This window comes from Oculina patagonica, chromosome 10 (assembly GCF_052425735.1).
Source record: "Oculina patagonica isolate OP01 chromosome 10, crgOcupat, whole genome shotgun sequence".
Lineage (NCBI taxonomy): Eukaryota > Metazoa > Cnidaria > Anthozoa > Scleractinia > Oculinidae > Oculina > Oculina patagonica.
In genome coordinates this window covers 18,863,110-18,887,155 of record NC_135767.1, presented here as the reverse complement: position 1 = coordinate 18,887,155, position 24,046 = coordinate 18,863,110, and the positions used below count along the sequence as shown (strand labels likewise).

Genomic DNA, 24,046 nt, shown 5'->3' with positions numbered 1-24,046 from the left:
AACCATGCCATGTCATAACCTCGTCCGTAATCTGATCTGTTATTGATGTTGTAAAATTCATTAACTATTCATGAGGGTACAAACCAATCCCAGCACAGTATTTAGATCACATGTACACATCTGTAAACCCCAATACAAATCAAACAATAGAATTAACTTTTGATACAGACTCCTGCTCAGCTAATTAGTATTCATTAACCTCTGATACAGATCTCTACTGATTCACATAACAAAACTTTCCATTCGATTTATTGTTTTCATTTCACAAGAAGAATAAAATATTCGGGTCCGATCTGTATGGCTGTTTACAATGGCTCGCCTATCGGCTCGCCATTGTAAACGCCCATACAGATCTCCCGCTAATTTTTTATCTACTACTTAATTGTCGTTATTGTGACGGCACGACTTCGAAAGGCGGATGATTACAACTTTAATTTTTTTTGTCGGAATTTAGAGAACGGCGGGACAAAACGTGAGTTCAAGTTAAGGTTAAGTCATTAAATAATCTGTTATTGCGACAAAAATATGCGTCGGGAAGATGTAGAACGGCAAATCGTGATCTTAGTTCATTACACTGTAGCTGCAACGGGCCGATAATTTCGAAATAACCCTTCGTAACAGGTGGTTGTATTCGCCGACCTCAGTTTTCAAAGGGCGCCTAAAAAAGTTCCAAAATGTACAAAGTTCGTGCACTTTTTACTGTCCTGCACAGCTTTCGGGCGTGTACCGCTCTACGTGAAGAATTAGAATTTGAAGAGCCGGAGAAAAGCATTCGCACGCTAGTAAGGTCAGCAAGTCCCTCTTTAGTCTCTAAGGCCATTGTTACCCGATTTCGGTGCAAATTACACTTCAACTTATTGTGACAGATACCTTGATTCAACTACGGTCATTAATCGGGTTGGTACAATATGCCTAACAGGAAATTTTAAAGACAAGTGGATTTTGCAAAGAAAATTGGTCCGTTTTGGAAATTTGGAAAGGCGATATTTGGTGTTAATGATTTTCGACGTTAAGCTTAAGCAAACCAAACCAAAACACAGAATGTTCATTGTTTTGTTTAGCAGATCAAGGATTCCAACCTAGAAAGGCGGGCCATGATCAAGACAGAAGAAAACAAACAATTTGTGTCATGTTTTAAATGAATGACACTGCATGGACAATATAATTATCTGAACACAGATTGAAACATTGAAGTTGTTTTTACTTGACATGCACTAACATGACGAACTGCGTGAAAGTTTTAAAGTGTTATAAGGTATATTTGTTTGCTCAGTATCGCAGAATATCTGCACTGAGATCTTATATTACCAGGGAACGGATTATATACAGAATACTGGTTAGTAATTAAATCGAACCTACTCCGTTTCGGAAAAATTGTGCTGAAGGGGGATGAATATTCCCTTGTGTCTTCAGTTATTGTGCAGAACAACTTATTAAATAAGCGTCCTTTGATTCCCAGTCCTGATCAGTCTCATAAGTATGCCCCCCCCCCTCCCAGGGGATACTATACTACAAAAAGGTAGGGGGAATGAGATTTAGGTATTGAAAAGGGACTTTTGAAATATGTTGAACAATGGTAAAGAAAAATGGATGCAGTGTTTCTGCTGGAGGCATATGAAAGGGTACGACTTTTTATGGAAGGTAATCCAAACGGTTATCTTTTTCTTTGAAAACTGGTAGTAAATGAGTAAAGTATTGGACCAAGTCGGAGCGGAGCAACCCATATAAACATAAAATATAGACGGCAAACTGATCCTGACGGCTAAAGCGGTCAAAAATAAACCGCAAAGTGGATAAAAAGAAAAAAACTAGAATATATAGAAAAAACTTTGCCCTATATTTCGGTTTGCAAAACAAACCTTTCTCAGGGGCTGGGCGGATAGATCCGGCACCACTCATCGGTTTGTCGCTGTGATATTGCAGTATCTTATTATATTCATATAAACATATATTGAGTAAACTCCGGGGGTAGTATCCCACCCTTCTCCCCTGGAGTTACACGGATCGAGAAGATTTTAAAAGTCGGTCTTGTGCGTTGGGCGAAGGCAATCTCGCAGCTTGACAAGACCAAACAACATCAGCTGTAAAACAGGTTGAACCAAAAGTAGAAAAAACCCGATCAGGGAGCCAGTGGAGGGTTGAATGTTGTCGTAATCCAGCAACTTGTAAATATAAGGCATGCCTTGGATGTTTGTACCACCAAGCTGCCAATAGGCGACAGTGAACGCCAGGTATACGATGATATACAGCAGCGGATACACCGAGTGGAAGAGGCGGACTGGGATCGAGCTCAGGAAGGTGTCAATCAACATGAACACGGAGTTGAGGGCGTGTTTTGTTATGTTGTTTGCGTCAATTGGTTCGTCGTCTTCGTAGAGTACGGTCCAGTACCCCACGGTCACTAGCAAACCGGCGTTGGCACTGATGATATAAAGAAGCCAGAATAATTTGTGGTACAGCCGCAGGACATCTTCTTCGCGGGCTGCTTCGGTTGCAGTGTCACCGTTTTTGGCGCTTGCGCTTGCGCTGTCGTCACCAGATCCCATCTCTACCTCAACGCTCAGGTCTTGTTTTTCGTTAGGACTGGGGCTAGCTTCTCTGCGCGTCCGCAGCGCACAGAAGGTCAGCGTCGTAGCTTGGAGGAAGTACAGGTTAAGGATCAGGTAAGTCCAGTTTGTCAGGAAAATGAACAGCTTGGCTTTGTAGAGGTAAATGTTGTAGATGAGCCATGCGAAATTGTAGCCAGTTACGATGAGTCGATAGGCAAGAAAGAAAGGCAAAGACAACCACTGCAAAGCAAACGATAAAAGGAGAGAAAATTAGTTTGGAATTTGAAATCACAGTTTAAAAGATCATCATGGTTGCAATGGCTTGCATAGGTAGCTTAATAGGCTGGTTTGGATATGAAGACATGGGGTTATATTTTTTTGTCAACACAAACCGTATAATAGTTCAGACCATCTCAATCCCTCAACCTCGATTTTCGGCTTACAAAGAAATGTTTCGAATTTTAAGGAAATGTCCAATTCTTCCAGTCGAATTTGGCCGAAGATAAATGGTGCCTCAGCACGATGGTCGAAACAGAAAATGAAAACCAATTTCCAGTTTTTTAACTAAAGTGAAGTTCAAAGTTTAAAGTTTTACAACCAGGACCGTACCTAGGGTTTTTTTTGTCTGCGTGGGCAAGTTTTCCTGGCGGGAGCAACTGTGTTTTTTTTAGTTGAGATTTTCTTTGTTTTCTATAGTTTTCTTAGTTTTTAAGTTTTCCTGGCGGGGGGAAACTGCCCCCCCCCCCCTCCCCCTGCCCCCGCTAGGTACGGCCCTGACAACTATTAGTTCGCGGTGCAAAAGCATTAAAAAATCGTCAAAACAAGTACAGCGGCAGACAAGCATTCGAGGGCAAAGACAGTTTAGTTAAGTCTCGTACCCAGTCTATTTTCTCAATTATTGCGAATTGGTTTACAGTAAATGATCTAATAAACGCCTACTCTCAAATAAACGCCTCGTATCTAGGAAATGCCTCCCTTGAGGTTAAAAGTTTGTATTAGACGCCCTCCTCTTATAAACTCACCGTGTCTAATAGTTGCACCCCCCCCCCCCCCGAACCAAGAAAACGCCTAATAAGGGTAAAATCGCGCAATTACTTTAGTTTTCTTGCTTGACTTGGACATCAAAGAGGCTAACGATGCCGACATCATCAGTTTAAACCCGATGACGATGAATTCATTGATAACGAACTATGAACGACATCTTTAGGCTTTGCATTAGTGCAGATTAGATTAGTCTCCTACTCGCAAACTCTGTTTTCTATTTTAACTCTGCGAGCAAACTACGCGTTTTATTTGTCAATGTCCACGTTGTTACAGTCATGATCGAAAGGGAAATAAACGCTTCTCTATTATAAACGCCTCATATCTATTTAACGACTCCTCTAGAACTCCTCGCCACGGGCGATTATTAGATCATTCACGGTGTTCGTATTTAAATTCTGTGTTCCAGAAACAGTAGGGGGCTGTAAGAAAGAGTTCGCAAAGTTTCGACTAGCCTGCGAGCAGGCTCACGTTGGGGCACGCGCGAATATACCTTGGGGCACACGCGAGTGGCGAGCGTAGGAGCCCTAGACTGGTTTCGAGTATGTACGCACTCACATGTGAGAGCTAATATTTTCCAATTGCAAAATTAAATGCACGTTTCAACTCAAATCTTAAACTTGTTCTTAAGCATTCTATTGGTTTGATCACTAGACTGAAGAACTCCTCGGACGATTCATCTTTCTCGATCGACTGGTTCCCGTTTGAAGGATTGTGATTCATAAATATAAATTAAAATGATATATTGATAGGGGTGGGAAAACTTGATTGCGATTTCGTCGCAAAACTTCTTAACAGAAACCTAGTTTTAAACTTGTCTCCACCTGATTACAAACAAAAACACAATGTCGCTGTCCACTTTGCTTTTATCTTCGTCGCTGCCGTAATTTTACGGCAGCGGTCTTGTCGTTCGTCATTACTCTTCCTCTGTCGGAATTTATCCTTAACACTCACCATACCCTCAGTACTATACCCTCATTTTAAGGTTTCGAGATGAAGCGACCGCCTGGAACAGGCTATGTTTCGCAGGGTCGCCGGGTGCAGTTATATTTTCAGTCGGCAACGCCAGTTGATTATTTATCATAAAAAGCAGTCAAATTCTCTGTAAGTTCGTTAAGAAGCTTATTCGACTTATTCTCGTGCCCCAATCGTCCGGTTTCTATCAGGTTATAGCGAATCAGAAAAACATCGTGCCATGCATGCAAACCAAATGCGCGAGATACTTTTTTAAACTCTTTAAAGTCTACATACTGATGGATTGTTTTTATGAGTGTTGTTCTACTAAAGAAGTCTTCGAGTGAAATTTGGCCCTCCAGATCAGCTCCAAATTTTTCAAAGCCAAAAAACTACCTCATTACTTACATTCAGTAATGATCATTGACTTGTTTTCTAACTATATATTTGACAGGATCGGCTCAAGAGCCGTGTCAAAACAATTATATTTGCTTAAAACAAAATTCTTACATTATTGTTTTGTTAATGTTGCGGATAGACGGTCTTCACTCACCCGTGAATGTGTAAAATCGCGCAGAATTGGATGCCACAGTTTGAAATTTCGCAAACGAAATTCATCTCGGCACATTTTTGCATCTGCTGTCTGCGTTGAACGACCTTGATCGGCTTGTGTCAGCTTCGATTTCTTTCTCGGCGATCCAATACAAGGAAACAGTTTTAAATGCGTCGGTGATCAAGTGGAAACAATTCATTAAAAATTTAAATGTATTATTGTGATGGGTTGTTTCGAGTTGTTGTTTGTGGGAACCGGTCCGTACCTAGGCGCGCGAAAGTCACGCAAAAAAACATGCCCCGAGATCTACAACATTTAAGGAAACAAAATACACAAGCACACAAGCAAAAAAACAATTGTTGCTAAAATCTGTCAAGAAGTTTGAAATGAAGTTTAAAAACAAGACCAAAGAAGTTCAAAAGATGAAAATTTTCGTGGTTACGTAATCAACAACAAAGGAAAGTTTTGCTCGGTTACTAAGGAGCTTCGTCCGCTCGTTACTGGGGCGAAATAAGAATCCAAGATGGTGGGTAGTTTGCACGTGTTTTTGTTTCGAAGTTGATGTTTACAGAATATTTCCCTTTTGGCCCAGTTACCTAATTTTTTTTATCGTTTTTGAACAGCTCAGAAGACAGGCGAGGCTTAGAAGAGAGTATCTTTATCGAAAGTCGGTCGAAGAGAAGGAGCGATCGACTTATGAACGAAAGAAGAAGTTGAAAACTGCTTTGGAAGGTCGGTGTTATAAAACAGTATAAAAACCTGCTTTGGGCGAATAGTAATGTTGTTTATGTAGTTTTTATTTTGTCATTGTCTAGTAAAGTAATGACGACTTCTATTTTCGAAGATACTGCTTTCGGGTACGTAAGCAATTCCATTCTGCGAAGACCTTTTTCTTTGTACATTACGTCGCCATATTTTTGAAAATGGGACAAATAAACACGTAGCGAGCGAAGTGCAGGATTTATGTAAGAATAGGATGTCAAATGACTTTAGTAAAGTTTGTTTCCTGAAATATTCCCAGCCTTTATTCTCGAAATATCTGTAAATGACTAGAAGTACCATACATGTAACTAGAAAGTGGATCAAAATTAAATGGTTTAGATTTCCAAGGTCTGCAAGGGATAGAGGTTCATTACATAAAAATACCTTGGAAATCCTAGTGGGTCTGTCCATTTCATGAGTTCGAGTTCGAGTTAGAATTTCGAGTTGAGTTCGATTTCGAGTTAGAATTTTGAGTTCGAGTTAAAATATCGAGTTCGAGTTGCTTGCGGTTAGCTCCACTCTGGTTTGCTTGCGGTTAGTTCCACTCCTATTTGCTTGCGGTTAGCTTTCATTTGGTGATAAGGGCGATACTGTGCGTGACCAACTGGGAAATGTTACCCCATAACTCAAACTCGAAATTTCTAACTTGAACTCATAAATTCGATACACTCAATTCTGGTGGGGCAGAGGGGTTAATCAAACGCCCCTTGGGATGTAAAATTACAGAGAGAGGAGGGTATCACAACAAAGTTAGAGAGAGAAGTTAGTGTATCAGTGCTCAGCATCTGTGAGAACCTACTGAACTGAAGTAAGGCAACTACACTGTAACTGGTTTGTCAAAAGGGAATGGCAAATTTCTGTCCGACCACCTCCAGAGACGGTCCCAAATATTGCGGTCAGACTGAACTAAAAAGGACCTTTCCATTTGACTTCTGACCAAAAGTTCCAAAGATTTTGAGTAAATGAAAAATTCCTTTTATTAATGTTATAGAGGCCATCTCCTTCATGCTTGGGTTATACCTGTAAATCAAAGGGCAAATACCACTTGCCCATTACGTACAGTATGCTACGGACTGGGGGCTTATTAATTTGATAGGATTTTAATGTTATACATCTTGTAATGAAAGCTAGGGTACAGCTGTAGGGGTGGTGAATGGTCCTTCTAAAAATGCATGTCTCGCAAAATTTTAGCCAAATTTCAGGGGTCTCGTCGTCTCGAATTTTTTTTTTTTGACGCCTTCTTGGAGTCTCGATTTCTTTTGCAAGACTAAAAAGGTCTCGGGCTCGCAGAAAAGATATCAGTCTCGCCGTCTCGCTGTAGGTGTACAAATGAAGCACATGAATTCTAAAATATTGCTGAACCATAAGAAAATGGAGAATTTTACAAGTCTATATGAAATTTCAGGTATTTTGCACTTGGAAATACAATTATAATAATCATAATTTATGGACTTTTTCTCTGCTATTTCCAGAGGGTAAGCCAATTCCAACAGAGTTGAGGAAAGATGAAGCAGCTCTTAGGAAGGCCATTGAATTTGATGATGAAAAACATGAGGGTAAGTACATAAACTGCATCTTCTTCGTCTTCAGCATCTTTGGAGACCCAGGGGCAGTTAGTCGGGGCGACGGTTAGATCATCAGGACGACGGGATTTTCGGGTAACAGTTTACAACATAGAGCGTAACAGCCCCTGGGCACTTTGTCTTACCGAACCAGTTCCAGAAGCGTTTGAACTCCTTCTTTCTGATTGGCCAGAAAAAACAGTTTTTCTGGCCAATTAGCGAGGCTGACCAGCACTTCACGATTGGAGTCTTCTTACAAGAAGTTGTTTTCCTCAATCGGATGCTTTTACATGGCATGTCTATGAGGAAAACAACTTCGTGTAAGAAGACGTCAACCGTGAAGTGCTGGTCAGCCTCGCTAATTGGCCAGAAAAACTGTTTTTCTGGCCAATCAGAAAGAGGGAGTTCAAACGCTTCTGGAACGGGTTCGGTAAGACAAAGTGCCCAGGGGCTGTTACGCTCTATGTTGTAAACTGTTACCCGAAAATCTCGTCGTCCCGATGATCTACTCGTCGCCCCGACTAACTGCCCCTGGGTCTCCGAGGATGCGTCTTCAGTAGATCTGAGTTACATTTCATACCACCAACAATGAGCTGTGTAAGTGATTAAGATTTCCACAACAAAAAGAAAACCTCTTCTTTGGTGTGTCTTTTCAGAGTCAGCTAGTCATCAGGATGATGAATATGCCTGGGCAGGAGTACAAGATCCAAAGATAATGATAACAACTTCTCACAATCCAAGCTCAAGGCTTAAACAATTTGCCAAGGTAAAGAATCTACATTGTGCAGTTTCAAAATATATACATTCCATAATTTTAGCTCTATACTTAATTAAATTATTATTAGTTTTATTACCCACCACTTGGGAGATCATTGAAAATTTCCAGAAGTGGGACTGTCACAAGCCAAACTATTTAAAGAAAAAATATGAAGCTTAACTTGAACTTCTAGAGGGGTGAAGTTGGGGATTTCAAACCTACAACCTTTCCAGGAGTTGGAGGGAGGGAGGTATGGATGTATAACATAAAAAGTACTAGAACTGTTTTAGGTTGTTGATTCAATTAAGGTAAGGAAACTCAGAATGGGTTATTCCAGAAAAAAATACACACCTCCCCGACGGATGGCAAACTGGAAATTCTCGCGGGAGGGGGGGGTTAATGGCTTGGGAAATCCGGGCGGAAGGGGGGGTCTGAACCTAAAAATTCTTCCTCGGGGGTCACTTTTAACTTCAACTCGATCGATATGTTTTACTACTTAAAAGAAGAAGTTTGCCTCAGAAAATCTCGTAGTCTTCCAGTTTATGGTGTTCTCACCTCATATGCTTCAAGTTTACCTTCATAGGACCTTTTATTCATGAAGAACCAGCGCGTTAAATGGATAACAACAACTTTACGATCGGAAAAAACACTGTTGACCCAGCATGCAACGCCTGGAACATTTTTACGGTACCCAGGCCACCCGAGCCCATGCTTTGCAACATCCTCAAAAAATGCGAAGAAAAGACGATCGGTCCGGCTGCAGGTTGTACTTTTCTGTTTATTTTAGCCAACCCAAGAACTTGCTTTGCTCGCTAACATGCGTATACACAATTTGTGTATTATTTGGCTTCTTCCACTTTATTATCCATGCCTTACGATCGATATGTTAACAAGTTTATGAAAGCCAGAACGTGAACATTACGCCGGCATGAAAACTTGAATTCTTTGAAAGAAAGGCAAGAGTTCCAGTTGACCTACGGACGATATACTATTAGGTAAAAAATTTAAAATTATTGTAGTTCGAAAGGCTTTATTAATAAGCTCAAGTAATTATAAATGTCACACTAATAGTCCTAACAGCGGGAACTCAATCTTGTAAACACGCGCCAATTTAGGCTGCTTTGTCACCGACAACTGAAATTATAGTTTTTCTTTTTTAGCGCATTAAGGACTTTTTTCACTGTGTTTTTTCTTACATTTACATACGTTTTAAGACTTACATATTTCTTATCTTGTACATTTGTTGTATGACGGAAAAATCAAGTGGCCTTTTCGAGGAGAGTATACCGGAGATCACTCAAACACACGCGCGATCGTTTAAATATTCTGATTTGAAATGTTGATATTTGAACCGCAAAATTTGCAATATTAGCCTAGTTTTGAAAATCATAATAAACAGGGATCTTTTGGAAGAAATGTTGCGTCTTTTCTGTTGCCTGTTGTGTCCAGTTAGGGCCTTTAAAAAAATGGAAATCCGGGCGGGAGGGGGGGTCTAGCAATCTGGGAAATCCGGGCGAGAGGGGGGTCAAAATGTTTTGCCATCCGTCGGGGGGTGTGTATTTTTTCTGGAATAACCCAATACATTAATTTCCAGGATAAGTTCAATTTGAACTCTGTTTTACTAGAATTACATATAATTATGAAGTGTATATATGTTTTGTACATGTTATTGTTATTGCATTTTTGTAGATGTGATATTAATTTTTAAAATACTGTTGCCTTTTGTCTTCAAGGAACTGCGGCTAATATTTCCCAACAGTCAACGTTTAAACCGTGGCAACTATGTAATGAGTCAGCTGGTTCATGCTTGCAAAGCTAATGAAGTTACAGACCTAATATTGGTTCATGAGCACAGAGGAGAACCCGGTGTGTATTGAAGGATTCAAATTTTTAATTTGTGTGATAACATTAAAGGGAACCTCCACTCTTACAACACTTGTTGATGTGGAATTGTTTGAAATAATGCCTTCATTTCAAATTTTACAGGACAAGGAAAAAAAAATATATACATGTAATAGCAACAAAAAAAGATTTTGGCTTTTAAATTTCCTGTGCATTGCCATTTTCGATTTTATGACATGTAATGGTAGCCCAATTGTTTCACACCATGCATACTCTGCTTTCTAACAATAGCGGCAACCATTACATGTCATAAAATCCAATACTGCAGCATGCAGGAAATTTTAAAGTGATAGTCTTTTCCTCTTTGTGTTGCTATTAAATGTTATTTCTCCTTTGCTTAGAACCCATCACTGTGTGCCTGGCCAGGGCTTGGAACCGAGACCTCTCAATACAGAGTTAAGGCCTCTGTGCCACCCACGCCATCACAAAAGTTGTCACTGTGTATTTTAATACTTTTTGTCTGGTATTTCTTTGCAGATGGTCTTGTAGTATCACATCTTCCTTTTGGTCCAACAGCATATTTCACCTTATCAAACACAGTAATGAGGCACGATATTCCTAAGATTGGCACAATGTCAGAAGCATATCCACATTTGATATTTCATAACTTCAATTCAAAACTTGGAGAAAGGGTAAGTTTCACATCATCTCCACTGTCTAACCTGGCTACATACATGTAGTACAATAACCCTGTGACCTTCTGTTTTTGTTAACAGGTAAAAAGTATTTTAAAGTATTTATATCCAGTTCCCAAAGATGATAGCAGAAGAGTAATCACATTTGGAAACCAGGAGGATTATATCTCATTTAGGTTGGTGATAAACACATTTAAAACTAAACGTGCATGTACATGTACATGTATACACTGTACATTTAGTTTAACCTGAAAAGTCCCAGTTTGACCAGGGATGTAGCTAAGAAATTACTAAACCGGCTAATCAACAAGCCTAGCTGGCTAAAGTTTCTGTTGACAGCTCTTAAAGTTTACCTAAGTCTTTGTTTTCATGTGATATTTCAGCCGGATTTTAGTTCTCTTTCAGCCGGTTAAATTAGCCGGCAGCCGGCCCTTAGCGACATCCCTGAGTTTCAGTTCTGGATCTTTGAACTGTTATGGTACAGTATGTTAAGTTTTGTGGTTTGAGCCTTACAGTGTAGGTTTTCTTTGCTGTGGGTGGAAAGATCATCTATATGTAATAAGATACAAATAGAGCAGTTTTCAATTGAGTGTCCTAAACCAAAACCAAAGTAATTACTCTGGCCTATCACAAAGGATACAGTTAATCCAGTGAACCAATCAATACTCAAAGCAAAAACATGTAACTGGCATGAAGCGTGGGAAAACGTGCGCGAGCGAGTCATGATTGGTTTTGGTTTTACCCCTGATTGGCTGAGAAAGTGACGCGAGATTTTTAAGCCAATTACTGAGCGTAGTGAACGCAAAACCAAAGCAAACGCAATTTACTTTCTTCACACAAGTGAAAACCGCTCTATGTCTGTCTTGTTAGGTCATCCTTGCTTCTCAGGGCTGTTTTGTTCACACTGTACATGTACATTACCGTATTTACTCGAATAAGCGCCGCGGCGCTTATTTAATTTTTCACGCCACAAGTGCGGCGCTTATTCGAGGGCGGCACTTATTTGAGGGTGGCGCTTATTTACAATTTGGACGCCGCAAAGAATCTAATCTAAACGAAACTTCTATAGTAAATAAAAGAAGCATCTTTTGATTGTCAGGATTCGTATCTTACGGAAGAGAGTAGTTGCACTTGCTGTCTCGACAAAGCTCACGGCCTTCACAACGTTAACAGAACTGCATATTGTTAGAATTTTTGATAGGCGAGCTGTAAAACATAACTTTGAACTGTGAAACATCGCTTATGATGAAAAGGAATTTCCAAGGCTGTTTCAGAGCTTCTTTGTAGTGCTATTTTAGTTTATACGGAATTCCTCGAGTAAGCGCCGCATCGGGACTGCGGCGCTTATTCGGGGGCGGCGCTTATTAAATTTTTTTGTCCCGAATGCGGCGCTTATTCGAGGGCCTTTTTTCTCCTCTTTTTTTCCGGCGCTTATTCGAGTAAATACGGTATGTTCAGTTAATGCTACCAAGTAAATTGTGTTGTTCTGAACTACATTTTTTTGCAACCTTTATACAGTAGCAGGCTCTATGTGGGATGGATCAGAGGAGATGCAAAGAAACCTCATCTCTTCTGTGTGCCATTATCATAACTCAGACCACCATTTTTCATTTAAATGGTCATGTAGCTCCTCACTTGTGACATGTGTGCATTTGTATTTCTCAGGCATCATACATACAAGAAAGTAGATGGGCAGGTTGAGTTAACAGAAGTGGGACCAAGATTTGAAATGAAAGGCAAGTTGCATAATACTTTTCTTGCACATGAGAAAAGGAGCAAATTATTTCCTTCCCTCAAGTTATTTCCTTCCTTTCTCATTAGAGAACCTTGGTGAGATTAAAGCCAAACATTTCACAATAATACTGTAAGTGGTGGTCCATTCAGTGTCTTGGCTGAGTGGTTGCATATGCATGTCAAGTCATTATGACAGTATCTGCAACATCCAATAATGTGACTGCACATCTTTGATCTCTGTTGTGCTGGGGTGTATGTGAGTAACCTTTTAGAATCTTATACCCCAGTCACACCAAAGCTAAAACATGTTAAAGCACGGTTTATGATTGTGTCTTCATTGAAGTTGCTAACTAATGTTTGTCGAGTTTAAACCTAGCACAATGAAAGCACAAGTTAGAGCTAACTTGAACCATATGTAAAATTAAGTCTTTCTGTTTTCTGTTGCTGGTTTTCATTTTGTTAAACCTGGCTTAGCTAAACATGTTTTGCTGGTGTAAATGGGGGTATTAGACAATAGACATCTTGTATGAGGTGGAAATGAGTATATGGTTGGGGGGGGGGGGGGGGCAGGGGTGAAGTAAATGGGGCAGGAGCTTTACAGGAGACAGGGAAGAGAGGGTGACAAGTGGGATTCCCAAGGTGGTAGGAACCTGGAGAAATTGAGGAATAAATGTATTTTTTGAAAAGTGTGTACTATTTTGCAATTAAAATACAATGTAGCACAAAGAGGCAAGAACCGCTAAGGGAGGGGCTGGAACCGACAATGGTAAGGAACCTGAAAGGTACAGGAAGCAGGAAGCAGGGAGTTTTAACTCCCTACCCCCCTTACCCTCTCGTTTTGAAGCAGAGCCAACATGAATGGTCTATTGTGAAAAGCAAAAAGTTGGCAAAATGAGTCCTGAGCGGCTCTCCAACTCTGCTATTCTTTCATTATACAGGCAGAAATACTTGCTAACCAAGCAATGCTGTGATTCATTGACCACTCGCAGAAGTTGGCAAATCAATGTAAGAAGTACACTCTTGTTCCCATTGTAAATTGTTTTATATTCTCCTTCAGTTTACGAAATCAAGCTCGGAACAGTTGATCAAAACGAAGCAGACGTGGAGTGGAGATTACGACCTTACATGAACACTTCTAAGAAGAGAAAAGCGCTGAGTAGCTAGTAAGTTAGGTTTTTCTGAGTAGCTAGAAAGTTAGTTCTAATAGTTTTATGCTAATAGCATCAGAAGTGTTTTAATAATGTGCTATTTCTGGTCCATCTTTACTAATGTTCATATGCAAAATACAAAATGAGAAAATTCTCGAAGAATCAGGTTTTGTGATTGTACAATGCAATTTTTTTACGCACAAATATGCTATTCAATATGGAGTAGTGTCAATTTTTTTGAATATCCAATCGTGTGTTATCTTTTCCTTTCCTCTCTCTTTCTATCTTTTTCAGGCTGTCCTTGCATCTTACTCTTACTTTCTTTTTATAACGTTCTGACATGCAAGTACTAGATGTTATCATTTTAAGAAAGCTAATCAGGATATCAAATAAGCCTTGTGGCGACAGCATAATACCTATTTCTGGCGTCGTAATAAATATACATTGTTCATCAAGGGCTAGTTTTTTTAACCATTTAAAAAAGTAAATGGTAAAGGGAACGACAACCTCTATTTGTACTCATTTTACAACCAAAACATTATTACAGGAAAGACAAATAAAGTACTGGCTGCCAAGAATAACCATAAAAAAACGTACAATACACAGGAGCTATTAGAATAAAAAAATATCCCGACCCCTTCACTTCCTTTCCCTAACCCTGTAGTGACGCCATAATAACTATTTCTGACGTCATAAAACATTGTTCATCAAGGGCTACCTTTTTAACCGTTTAAACTAAAAGAAGTAGTTCGTATAGCAGGGTAGCCACAGGTCAGAAAATGGTCAGGGAAAAGTATTTTTGTCAGGGAAAAGTCGGGGAATTTTAAAAACTGATGTCTGTGGTAACCATGTAAAGGGAAACTTATCTCTCGTGTTTTACTAAGTAACTTACTGCAGTTAAGTCCACTGTATTAGCTGCTTATTATTATTTTCTATGGTTTAAACTACATGCGACGGATTCGTCGAAATTATTTACAATTCATACCGTAGCCTACTAAAATGTAAACTTGCATTGCATTGGCGAGCAAGTGAAACACTTAGACAACCCGACGATGGCTGTAAATACGTGCAGTCAAAAACGTTCAGTGTCTCTTAAACATTTCATTATCATTCCCCCCAAAAATACCACTTATTTAATTTCGCGAATTTTTGAACATGGCAAAAAATAAGTCCCGCGAAAAAGAGTAACACTAAGGTAATAAGCAATTTAAAAAGTTTTTCTTTTAAACTATCATAAATTAACTGCTATGGTTAACTAATTGGTATACTAAGATGATCTGAGAAAGCTGACGTTTTTAGCATTAGCTCTTCTACTTAGCGAAGTCAAGTGGTTTAATTCAAGTTTGATCTAAAAATCATTAAAGTTATCGTAAATAACGCTGGTTGTTAACTACGGCATACCAAGTTACACATAGAAAAATATTCTAGTGTTGGTTATTTACATTTCAAATTACTTTCATTGTTAGTTGCTTTTCCATAAGAATCACGACGAAACATCAATACAAGTTTCCCGTCTTTGTCAGGTTCGGATGAAAATATTGCCATGTGGGATCACATGGTTTCACATGGTCTGCTTGGAGACAAGGATCATGGGTATGCCAGTCTTTCGACTTATTGCCATCGAAATAATAGTAACTGTTACTCCAACAAAAACTGGTAGGTTTTGGTGAAAATTTTGGTGAAAATCGGCCTCGGTGAAAATTTGAAAGGCGCCAACGTATCTTACACTCAGCTAAAGAATTGTGGCTAACTAACGGGGAGGGGGACAGGTTCGTGCATGTTCTGTTCATCCTGAAAACAAATGGAGTTTAAACATGATAAAACGAGCATTCTGGTATTTATGAGTGCGAAAAGTTATCCAGTTCTACCGGTACTATATTGTTGTCCATGTGAAGGAGGGTGCCATACAGCGAGAAACTTGACCAAGACTTAAACGACGGATCTCAGCGAACGAAAATGTTTCCGTGGGAATTTTTCTCGTTTTTCAAACCATTGTCCCCGTTTAGTCCACCGGGGTCATGTGTGGGCAGGTGTATTCCTTTGCAACCATCGAAGTAAAAGTAATGTGTACTAGAGGGTCCCTCACTAAAGAGTGGCCCGCAGTACCCAGGACCTCTGAACGTTGAAGGTGGTGGTCGATATAGGCACGTGTCACTCACGCGCTTGAAGATCTTACAAAGGACTTTCCCATTTTTCCATTCAACCAAACTTCCTGTGCCCGGTGAACAAACCAGCCAATTGTTGATGTTGCTTTTGATGAGGATCTCCTTTCCAAATTGACGCCACAACGTAAATGCCATGGCATTGTAGTCGATTTCATTCAATGGCGGTGTAGTAGAGACCGGAACATTGACATCAGACTCGGCTTGCCAGTCGGGTCTTGGAGTAACCGCGTTTGCGCCAGTCCAAAAATTTTGGTAATCAGTAAAGGTGTAACTCCACACTAGAGTCCAACCTCCTCCATCAGTTTCCATATCACAGTAAGCCTGGAATGCGTTGCTCTCGGACCCACCGTCGGGATTAATCCAGTAAACACCCGATGAAGGATGGGGATAATGACTGCGGAGAGCCTTGCACGAGGAAACAGCTGAAGATTGAGTGGTACCTATATTAAGTATAATGACTTGTTCATCAAAGGTATTGATATGTCTTGTCAGTCGTAGCAGTCAATAAGTTGAAATAAATAATATCCGACTGACATAATCAGAACCATCATTCTCTGGACCTTCCTACGTCACAAATAGCTCATTTGGAACTAGATAGCTTAAAATTCTCAAGTACGCTTTTTGTAATCCCTCGAAATCTCTACCCATCCATGTTGCTTTTGTCTCTTTTGGGTTTATAATTACCCCTAGCATGTGATGTTTTTATACTTTAGCAAACTGTTTTTTTGGGAGGGGGTGGTTTCTTCGATTTAGTGGCAACTGGCATTAACGTGATTATCATGGATGGGTAGGTATAGTCTGCTTCGCGCCTAGTGGCCCATACAGGCCAGGCCTATCCCGGTTTCTGTAGTATGAAGCGACTAGAAGTATTTCTACTCCCCCTGGATGGGTTGCTAGTACATCGCAGGGTTACCCTCCAGCATTAATTTGCCGGTACCCATTTATACATCTGGGTGGAGAGAGACACTATGGGAGTAAAGTTTCTTGCCCAAGAACACAACGCAATGACCGAGACCAGGCTCGAACCCGGACCGCTCGATCTGGAGTCCAGCGCGTTAACCATTAGGCCACCGCGCCTCCCAAGATTATCATAACGTGATTTATTAATCGGGCGTGGCCGATTTATAGTTTACCCTTTGGTCGTCCTAGAGCGTAGTCTCCTGGCGCGGCCAAAAAGACGGGGATAGCTTAGGGTTGCTACAAAACCGCTACGGGTGACGCATACCGCAATGGTTTTCATTTTAGTTTTGACAGGAAATCGTTGCAGGCACACTTGGTCGACTTTTGGGTTAATGTGTAATCAGGTTGTGTTTTTTTGCTTCGGCGGAAGGACAGAGAAAAAAGCTTACGGGGCAAAGTACAGTATGGGGCCCAGTTCTCGGCCACTTTTGACGTAAACTTGTATTTCTTACCTCAGAAGAACCGCAGGAACTTGAAATTTCTCCCAGAGCTAGCTACATTATTCAGCTTTTTGGTGTAAAGCTATCGACCGGTCAAAAATTAATTTGCTCGAGCAATAATAAAAATAAAAGCTCCATTTGTGGGCCCAGTTCTCGGCCACCTTGGCCCAGTTCTCGGCCACTTTTGACGTAAACTTGTATTTCTTACCTCAGAAGAACCGCAGGAACTTGAAATTTCTCCCAGAGCTAGCTACATTATTCAGCTTTTTGGTGTAAAGCTATCGACCGGTCAAAAATTAATTTGCCCAAGCAATAATAAAAATAAAAGCTCCATTTGTGGGCCCAGTTCTCGGCCACCTTGGCCCAGTTCTCGGCCACTAAAAAGCTTGTGCGTAATTATCTGTAAAAAAATGCTCAATTAATTTTCACAGTCATAAAATCACTCTGTAAACCTATTTATACTATATCGATCCCAAATTATTTTTATGATGCTTTGTTTTACTTTAGAAAAGAAGGATTTTAACGCGCCTAGTTGCCTATGTGCAGGTTCTGGCAAAACCGCGTTGTGTGACCCGTGCATTTAGATGGTTTATTTTGCAGTGAAAAGGTCTTGAAAGATTTAGGTGTTGTAGAAATAATAGACAAGACAAGAGTCAGCTCAAAACTTAGAGATAAGATTGAACTTTATTTTTAAAACATTTATTTCTTTCATTCTGGCAGCAGCAGATGAAATTATATTAAAAACCAAGCGCTAAGCTGTGATAGCGAGCAGGGTGGCCGAGAACTGGCAAATACGCAAACGTCGCAAGAAAAAATTTCGAAGTAAATTAAGACCAAAAAATACAACGGTTCAACGAAAAGTTAACTAAAGCAGAAAGCTGAATTATTCTACGTTGCACATGCCAAAAATTAGCTCGTATGGTGGGGGCTTTTGGATAAAATACGAATTTAACTACATCCATGAATTTGGAGCCGTAAACAAACAACTTTTTCGGGAATGCAAATTCACCTACCTCCGCGTAAACTCGACGTGTGAGCTTTCTATATCGAATTGAACGATCAAACTCAAGATACTTAAAGCACATGAATCAGTCTATCGTTTGAAGGAAATACCTTTTTCTTTTGATTCAACTGGAGTGTGAAAAAACGCGTTAAACACAAAGTGGCCGAGAACTGGGCCCCATACTGTACTGATATTCACCATTGTGAAATTGCACTTACTTTGACAAGTTAAAGTTATTTTTGTAAATGAAAAAGGTAACGTCATTGATGTCACGCAGTGTTTTTTTTTTTAGCAAACTAGATGGTTTGCTGGTTTCTGACTATGAATGGGGGTGTGATCTTGCGGTATATTTTTTGAGCCTGACTCCGCCGTAAAACGTTTTTTTTATTTAGCAAGAACTGTGTCGATTTTCATTTCTGAACAATTGGTCGTCAAGTCGTTTGTCACAAAGAGTAGAATGTTTGTACAGCATGTTTTGGAATTATTTTAGATTTGGTTAGTAAGACGCTTCTGAAGACCTGAGCAAAACATTGGGAATGTACAGTATTAATAGGAACTTGAATGGAATTTTTCACAAGTTGGATAAAGGTATCAACTGAAAAAAATGGAATTCAAAATGAGAACTTGGATTTTGTTGTAATTAAATTTTATCGCGGATTGGATGCATAATATCACGGCTTTGAAAGTCTTCAAATAATTAGAAAGGTTCCTTTCTTCCTTTTGATCTTATTGTTATTTTCATGTATTGATTATTCGAAAGTGGTTTTCGTTGATACGAAAAAAAAAACGGGTTTTCACTGAATTGCTTGAAGTATTTTTAGACGTGATAATATTGGCTTAATCAAATTACATTGTGCACGAAATATTTGTTATTCTTTTGTCTTGAAACTTTGAGGAAATTGAAATTTTTGTTTGACAGTAGTGTATGAAAGGCATTTTATAGAACTGAATAAAAAATAAGAAACATTGATAAAGGTTATTTCAAAGATTTATTTTGCCTGATTTTGAAGGGTTTCAGGAGTTTTAAAGAGTGCTGGTAAACGGCTGTATGTTGTTTGTGATTACGGATCTTATTTAGTTTCGAACGCTCTAATTTTTGAAAGGTTAAAACAGGTTAAAACCGGGCGGTTTCATGAGTTTTTTGGGTAGAAAGGTACGGTGGTGTTCAAAAAAAAATGTTTAGAAAGGAATGACTGTAGTAGCACGTAAGTCGGAGGTTTGCGTGAGTCACGGGGTATAGTATGCGTGAGCTGGATTTCCGGCGTCATAACGGCATGTTTTGTTTACTGAAAGATACACTCGACGTTTAGTTAGCTTAGTCGGCTTGGGAAACTATTTTAAAAATGAATGTTGTAATAGTTAATTAATAGTAATCTAGAATTAACCCACTCTCGATTGGAGTCTGTTCTGGATTCGCGCTACCTTTTCGCCGCGAAGGAATTTTGTAAAATTTCGCTAGTGGAAAGAGGTACTGTAAGAACAGTATCAATAACTCAAAAGGAGGAACTTCTTTGTAGCTCTGAATTAAGACGTATGATAAAATTTTAGAATAAGAAACTTTCGATATATGGTTTTCATATTGTTTTTGTCAATTTCCTTTTGTGGCAGATTTTTTGAGAATCAGCTTTTCTTTCGTGTGATGACAGACACAGGACAGAACGAGAGGTGGATGAGAAAGATGCCGAAGATGAATAGGCACCGAAAAACGACAAGAACCGTCAAGGACTTATCTTTAGAGGGCGGGGAGTTTTGGCATACTGTATTTCGAGGACTGGACTGGACTAGTAAAACGCGGACTAGTAAAACGCGGACTTGTAAAACGCGGACTAGTATAACGCGGACTAGTAAAACGCGGACTTGTAAAACGAGGACTAGTAAAACGCAGACTTGTAAAACGCGGACTTGTAAAACGAGGGCTTGTTAAGCACGGACTTGTAGAACGCGGACTTGTAAAACAAGCGCTTGTAAATCGGATAAAACTAAACGGTTTAGCGAGCGAAACAATTTGTGTTTGAAGCTCTTGTGTGTTTCTTCGACGGCATATTTCTAGCTTTTTTGAGCACTCTATGGTCTGTTTTAGCGTGGAGATGTTTTTGCAGTATAGCACATGTTCGTTCTGCAAACCCCTACTAAAACAACGGGATTGATGCTATGAGTTGTGTGCATATGTTTCTTTCTTTCCACTACTTGACGTCTGTTGAGTGCAGTCGTTTGTATTGCTCGCACGAGGTAGAACGGGGCCCGTCCAGAAATCAACAGTCAATCGTAAATAAAGGTGACGGGCCTACACGACTCCTACGTTCGTGACATTAGAATATTTGCCGTTAAATGTTTAAATTCGGTCTTTCGACCTTATTTGCTTCTGACTTCTTTCTGAGGGTACTGTTTTAATTTGGGGGCAGTATGTGGTAAATAAAGGTGACGGGCCTACACGACTCCTACGTTCGTGACATTAGAACATTTGCCGTTATATGTTCAAATTCGGTCTTTCGACCTTATTTGCTTCTGACTTCTTTCTGAGGTTACTGTTTTTTTGAGACATTATGTATTGAAGAGAGCCGTAAGATGATTGTGGCCAAGGAATTCGAAGTGTCTAGAGGCGTTTTACAAGTCCGCGTTTTACTAGTCCGCGTTTTACTAGTCCAGTCCAGTCTACAAGTTAAAGACACATCAAGACCACCCCACTGTGAATTGCCATAGCACAGACAAAATTATAGTCAATATCTTATGTGTTTTTAAGAGAATTACATAAGAACCAAGGCATGTCTTGTCTTGCCTTACATTGACATGCAATAATTTGGAAATACTAAGCTCGTAACAGTTTAAGACAGAATCCATCAGGAATTTGAGTAACATTAATTTTAGTTACGCAAAAATTGAGCACCAGAATAATTTAAATCCTTGTGTTCTTTCATACCTTGTTAAAGGCTTGACATGTGATAACACCAACATAACACCAACAACAGTTCTTTATCAGTGGGGATTGAAGAAAAAAATGGAAACATCATCACACAGTTGACCCCCATGCAAAAACACTCCAGGATGTCACGGGACTGTTTGGTGTCCGTCTGCCAATTTCTAACTTCAAATTCCAATGTTAAATTCACATTAAATTTTCAATATTTCTTAGTTGTCTAAATTTTACTAATTCTTTTAAAAAAACTATCACCTGCCAAACATCCCCAAAAATCACTCAAAAAATTACAAAATACCGCAATACATAGATACATGGGATGAGTGAAGTTTCCTTGGATTCCTTGAAACACCAACAAGATATTTCCGTTTAAGGTGGCTGATAATGGGTTTCAGTATTTCCCAGTCCTTATACTTTGGTTCAGGACTAAAGCCTTCATCAATTGCTATTACAGTAATGGTATGAAACAAATGTTCAATCATTCATCAACAAGTTGTGATCATTTTCTTGACAATAGTAGTTCCCCGGTAAACAGTTGTAGTACTGTCCCATCAAAGTGCAATGCCTGGAAAATACCGAAAAGCACACGACCTTCAGGTGAAACCGCACCTTCAGTATTACCAATACACTGCACTTTGCTAAGTCTTAAAACTTTACATTGTCTAGTCGTCTACTTCAATCGTTTATTTGTATTGTGTGAGATACATTTATAAATTGAAAAGAAACCATCATGTCATTAAGTAATAATGCAATCTCGACAACGTTCTAGATATTATATTATGCACACTAATACAGCTCATGCAAGCCCTGTGACTTACACAAACACAGTCGGACTGAGTGCTACTTAAGTAACTGCTTCGTGGTTTCCGCTGTACTGAACCCTGCCTTTCAAGGCGAAGCGCCCGATTTTAAGCTTCTCAAGCTTCTCAATGTTCTTGTTTCCTTTAATTTATTATCTATAATAATTGGTAAATTTGATAATAATGATGATGATGACGATGATGATAACTTTAAAAGAAATATCCGTACAAGGTTTTTCAAAAAGCTGCTTCGCTCACCGTTAATTGTGGGCAGTGTTGCTATAGTAACCTGAAAAAAACAAAAAAAATAAAAACAAAACAGGTTTATAATAAGTCAATTGATGAATTATGAAAAGAGGATAGCTTACTAAAGCAACTTCGGAAACACAGCGGTTTAACAAATGTTCAAAATTAATGGTGAGGCACAAAGGTTACGTCGTCAAGTTTTATCCTAAATGATTTACTTTACTAAAGCAAAATACACCTTTACTACAGGATGTCCTCGTTCTTTGCTTATAAACATACCTTTTCCAAATAAAAAGAGTTCTCTTTTTGCAAAAAGGTGCCATTATGCTTTTTCTGTTTTCCACTGTGAAGCGAAGATGCTCCTGCTTTTGTCATGAAACTTGCACTTTTACAAGCATCTTGTCTCGCACAAATTTGTGAACAGGACAGTAAGGAGTCTGCTTTTCCATTCCAAATAGTGTTTCCATCAGATAAAAAAGAGTTTTCTTCGATCTTGAAGAAAACGTCATGCTCTTGTGCTTTTATTGATACTGCCAAGGATAGTATCAATACAGCTGTGTTCTGTAGCGTCTATGAAGAAGACAAACAGACATGAGCTAATTCCTGCTGTGGAACCATTTTCACACATTTTTCGCTGTAAACGTTGAACAGACATGAGCTAATTCCTTCTGTAGAACCATTTTCACACATTTTTCGCTGTAAACGTTGAACAGGCTTTGTGTACCGCTATAGGCGAATCGTTGCTTACGTCTTGCGTCACTAGCATGTAACTCGAATAGAGAAAACGTCATGCTATTTACAAATTGACTCCAAATGTTTAAAGAGCTTGTAAAACTTAATAAGTAATACATTGCTTATTTGTTTTAGCTTTTTTCGTTTGCATTTGAAGGTTATATATTGGCTTTCAAACACCTGCAAAACTGCCTGGCGGTAAGAGCTTTAATTGAGCTCATACAACCCTTCTAAAATTTCAAAATTTGGAGTTTTAAACCTACGTCCCAAAAGAATATACTACTTAATCTGAATACATGGGGCTTGGATGTGATAGCCGAAAAGAAAAAGCACAAGTTTAAAAATTTTACGTTAGGTTAAGTTCTTCCCCCGGGCGGAAAACCAAAGGAAATGAAGGTAACTTAACGGAAAATATGACTCAACCTTTAGAAGGTCACTAGCTACACATTAAAAAAAAAATAAATAAAAAAAGTTGAAGTTTTTGAATAACTGTCCTACCATGATGTTTTGATGTTTTGTACGAATAATAATCTCGGAACCGATGTCGATAGCTTCTGGCTACTTCTGTTGTTTTGTGTGCAGTGTGCGCTTGTGTGCTTTAATAATTAGTTCTAGAAAATTTTCTCCAACTTATACGACGTGCAAATAATATAACGTCAATCATGACAACCTTAATTTTAATAAAATGTTTAACCTTCTGTCTCAAACAAATGTTCTGTCTAAAACTAATTAATCCGTTGTAGAAAATTTGCTCCAAAATATGACGTGTAATGCAAGGCGCCAATCGTTACAACTTTAATGATAATTTTAATCGTCCGTCTCAAACAAGTCATTTCGAACTAATGAGTGATTTAAGGTCCCATGTTCTAAAACCCTTTTTTGCCAGTTGACATTCAATTAAAGCAACTGAGGACCACAAAACCAAAAACCTTACTAGAAAACCAAATAAGCTCACGGAAATGAAGCCTATTAACCTCATAACAAAACCAAATTAGCTCACAGCAAAACCTGATAAGCTAACTTCAAAAATAAAACCCTCACGACAAAACGGAATACAAAACCAGATAACCTCAAGGCAAAACCTAATAAGCTCACGGCAAAAACCAAGCGACAAGACCAAACATGCTTGTGGTGGAATAAATGTTCACGCTACTAAGTGCACAACCAGCTAGCGGGCTTCGAATAGAGC

The 24,046-nt window shown here is 39.2% G+C and overlaps 3 protein-coding genes across 3 annotated transcripts; 1 reads left to right on the top strand and 2 right to left on the bottom strand.

The window, feature by feature from the left end:
• Positions 1–1,235: 1,235 nt before the first annotated feature.
• Positions 1,236–5,519, bottom strand: LOC144667519 (uncharacterized). Its single transcript, XM_078528946.1, has 2 exons — positions 5,098–5,519; positions 1,236–2,789 (listed from the first exon to the last, which is right to left on the bottom strand). Exons 1-2 carry the CDS (start codon positions 5,170–5,172, stop codon positions 2,016–2,018), a joined length of 849 nt encoding a protein of 282 aa, XP_078385072.1. The 5' UTR covers positions 5,173–5,519; the 3' UTR covers positions 1,236–2,015.
• Positions 5,520–5,599: 80 nt separating this feature from the next.
• LOC144629143 (U3 small nucleolar ribonucleoprotein IMP4-like) lies at positions 5,600–13,759 on the top strand. The gene is made up of 9 exons (XM_078487344.1): positions 5,600–5,623; positions 5,721–5,829; positions 7,332–7,415; positions 8,078–8,187; positions 9,912–10,044; positions 10,558–10,712; positions 10,797–10,891; positions 12,381–12,451; positions 13,507–13,759. Exons 1-9 carry the CDS (start codon positions 5,621–5,623, stop codon positions 13,611–13,613), a joined length of 867 nt encoding a protein of 288 aa, XP_078343470.1. The 5' UTR covers positions 5,600–5,620; the 3' UTR covers positions 13,614–13,759.
• A 1,440-nt stretch (positions 13,760–15,199) lies between these two features.
• Positions 15,200–23,405, bottom strand: LOC144629109 (uncharacterized). The gene is made up of 4 exons (XM_078487302.1): positions 23,356–23,405; positions 22,405–22,695; positions 22,138–22,168; positions 15,200–16,202 (listed from the first exon to the last, which is right to left on the bottom strand). The coding sequence occupies exons 1-4, from the start codon at positions 23,356–23,358 to the stop codon at positions 15,541–15,543; spliced, it is 987 nt and encodes a 328-aa protein (XP_078343428.1). The 5' UTR covers positions 23,359–23,405; the 3' UTR covers positions 15,200–15,540.
• Positions 23,406–24,046: the final 641 nt, after the last annotated feature.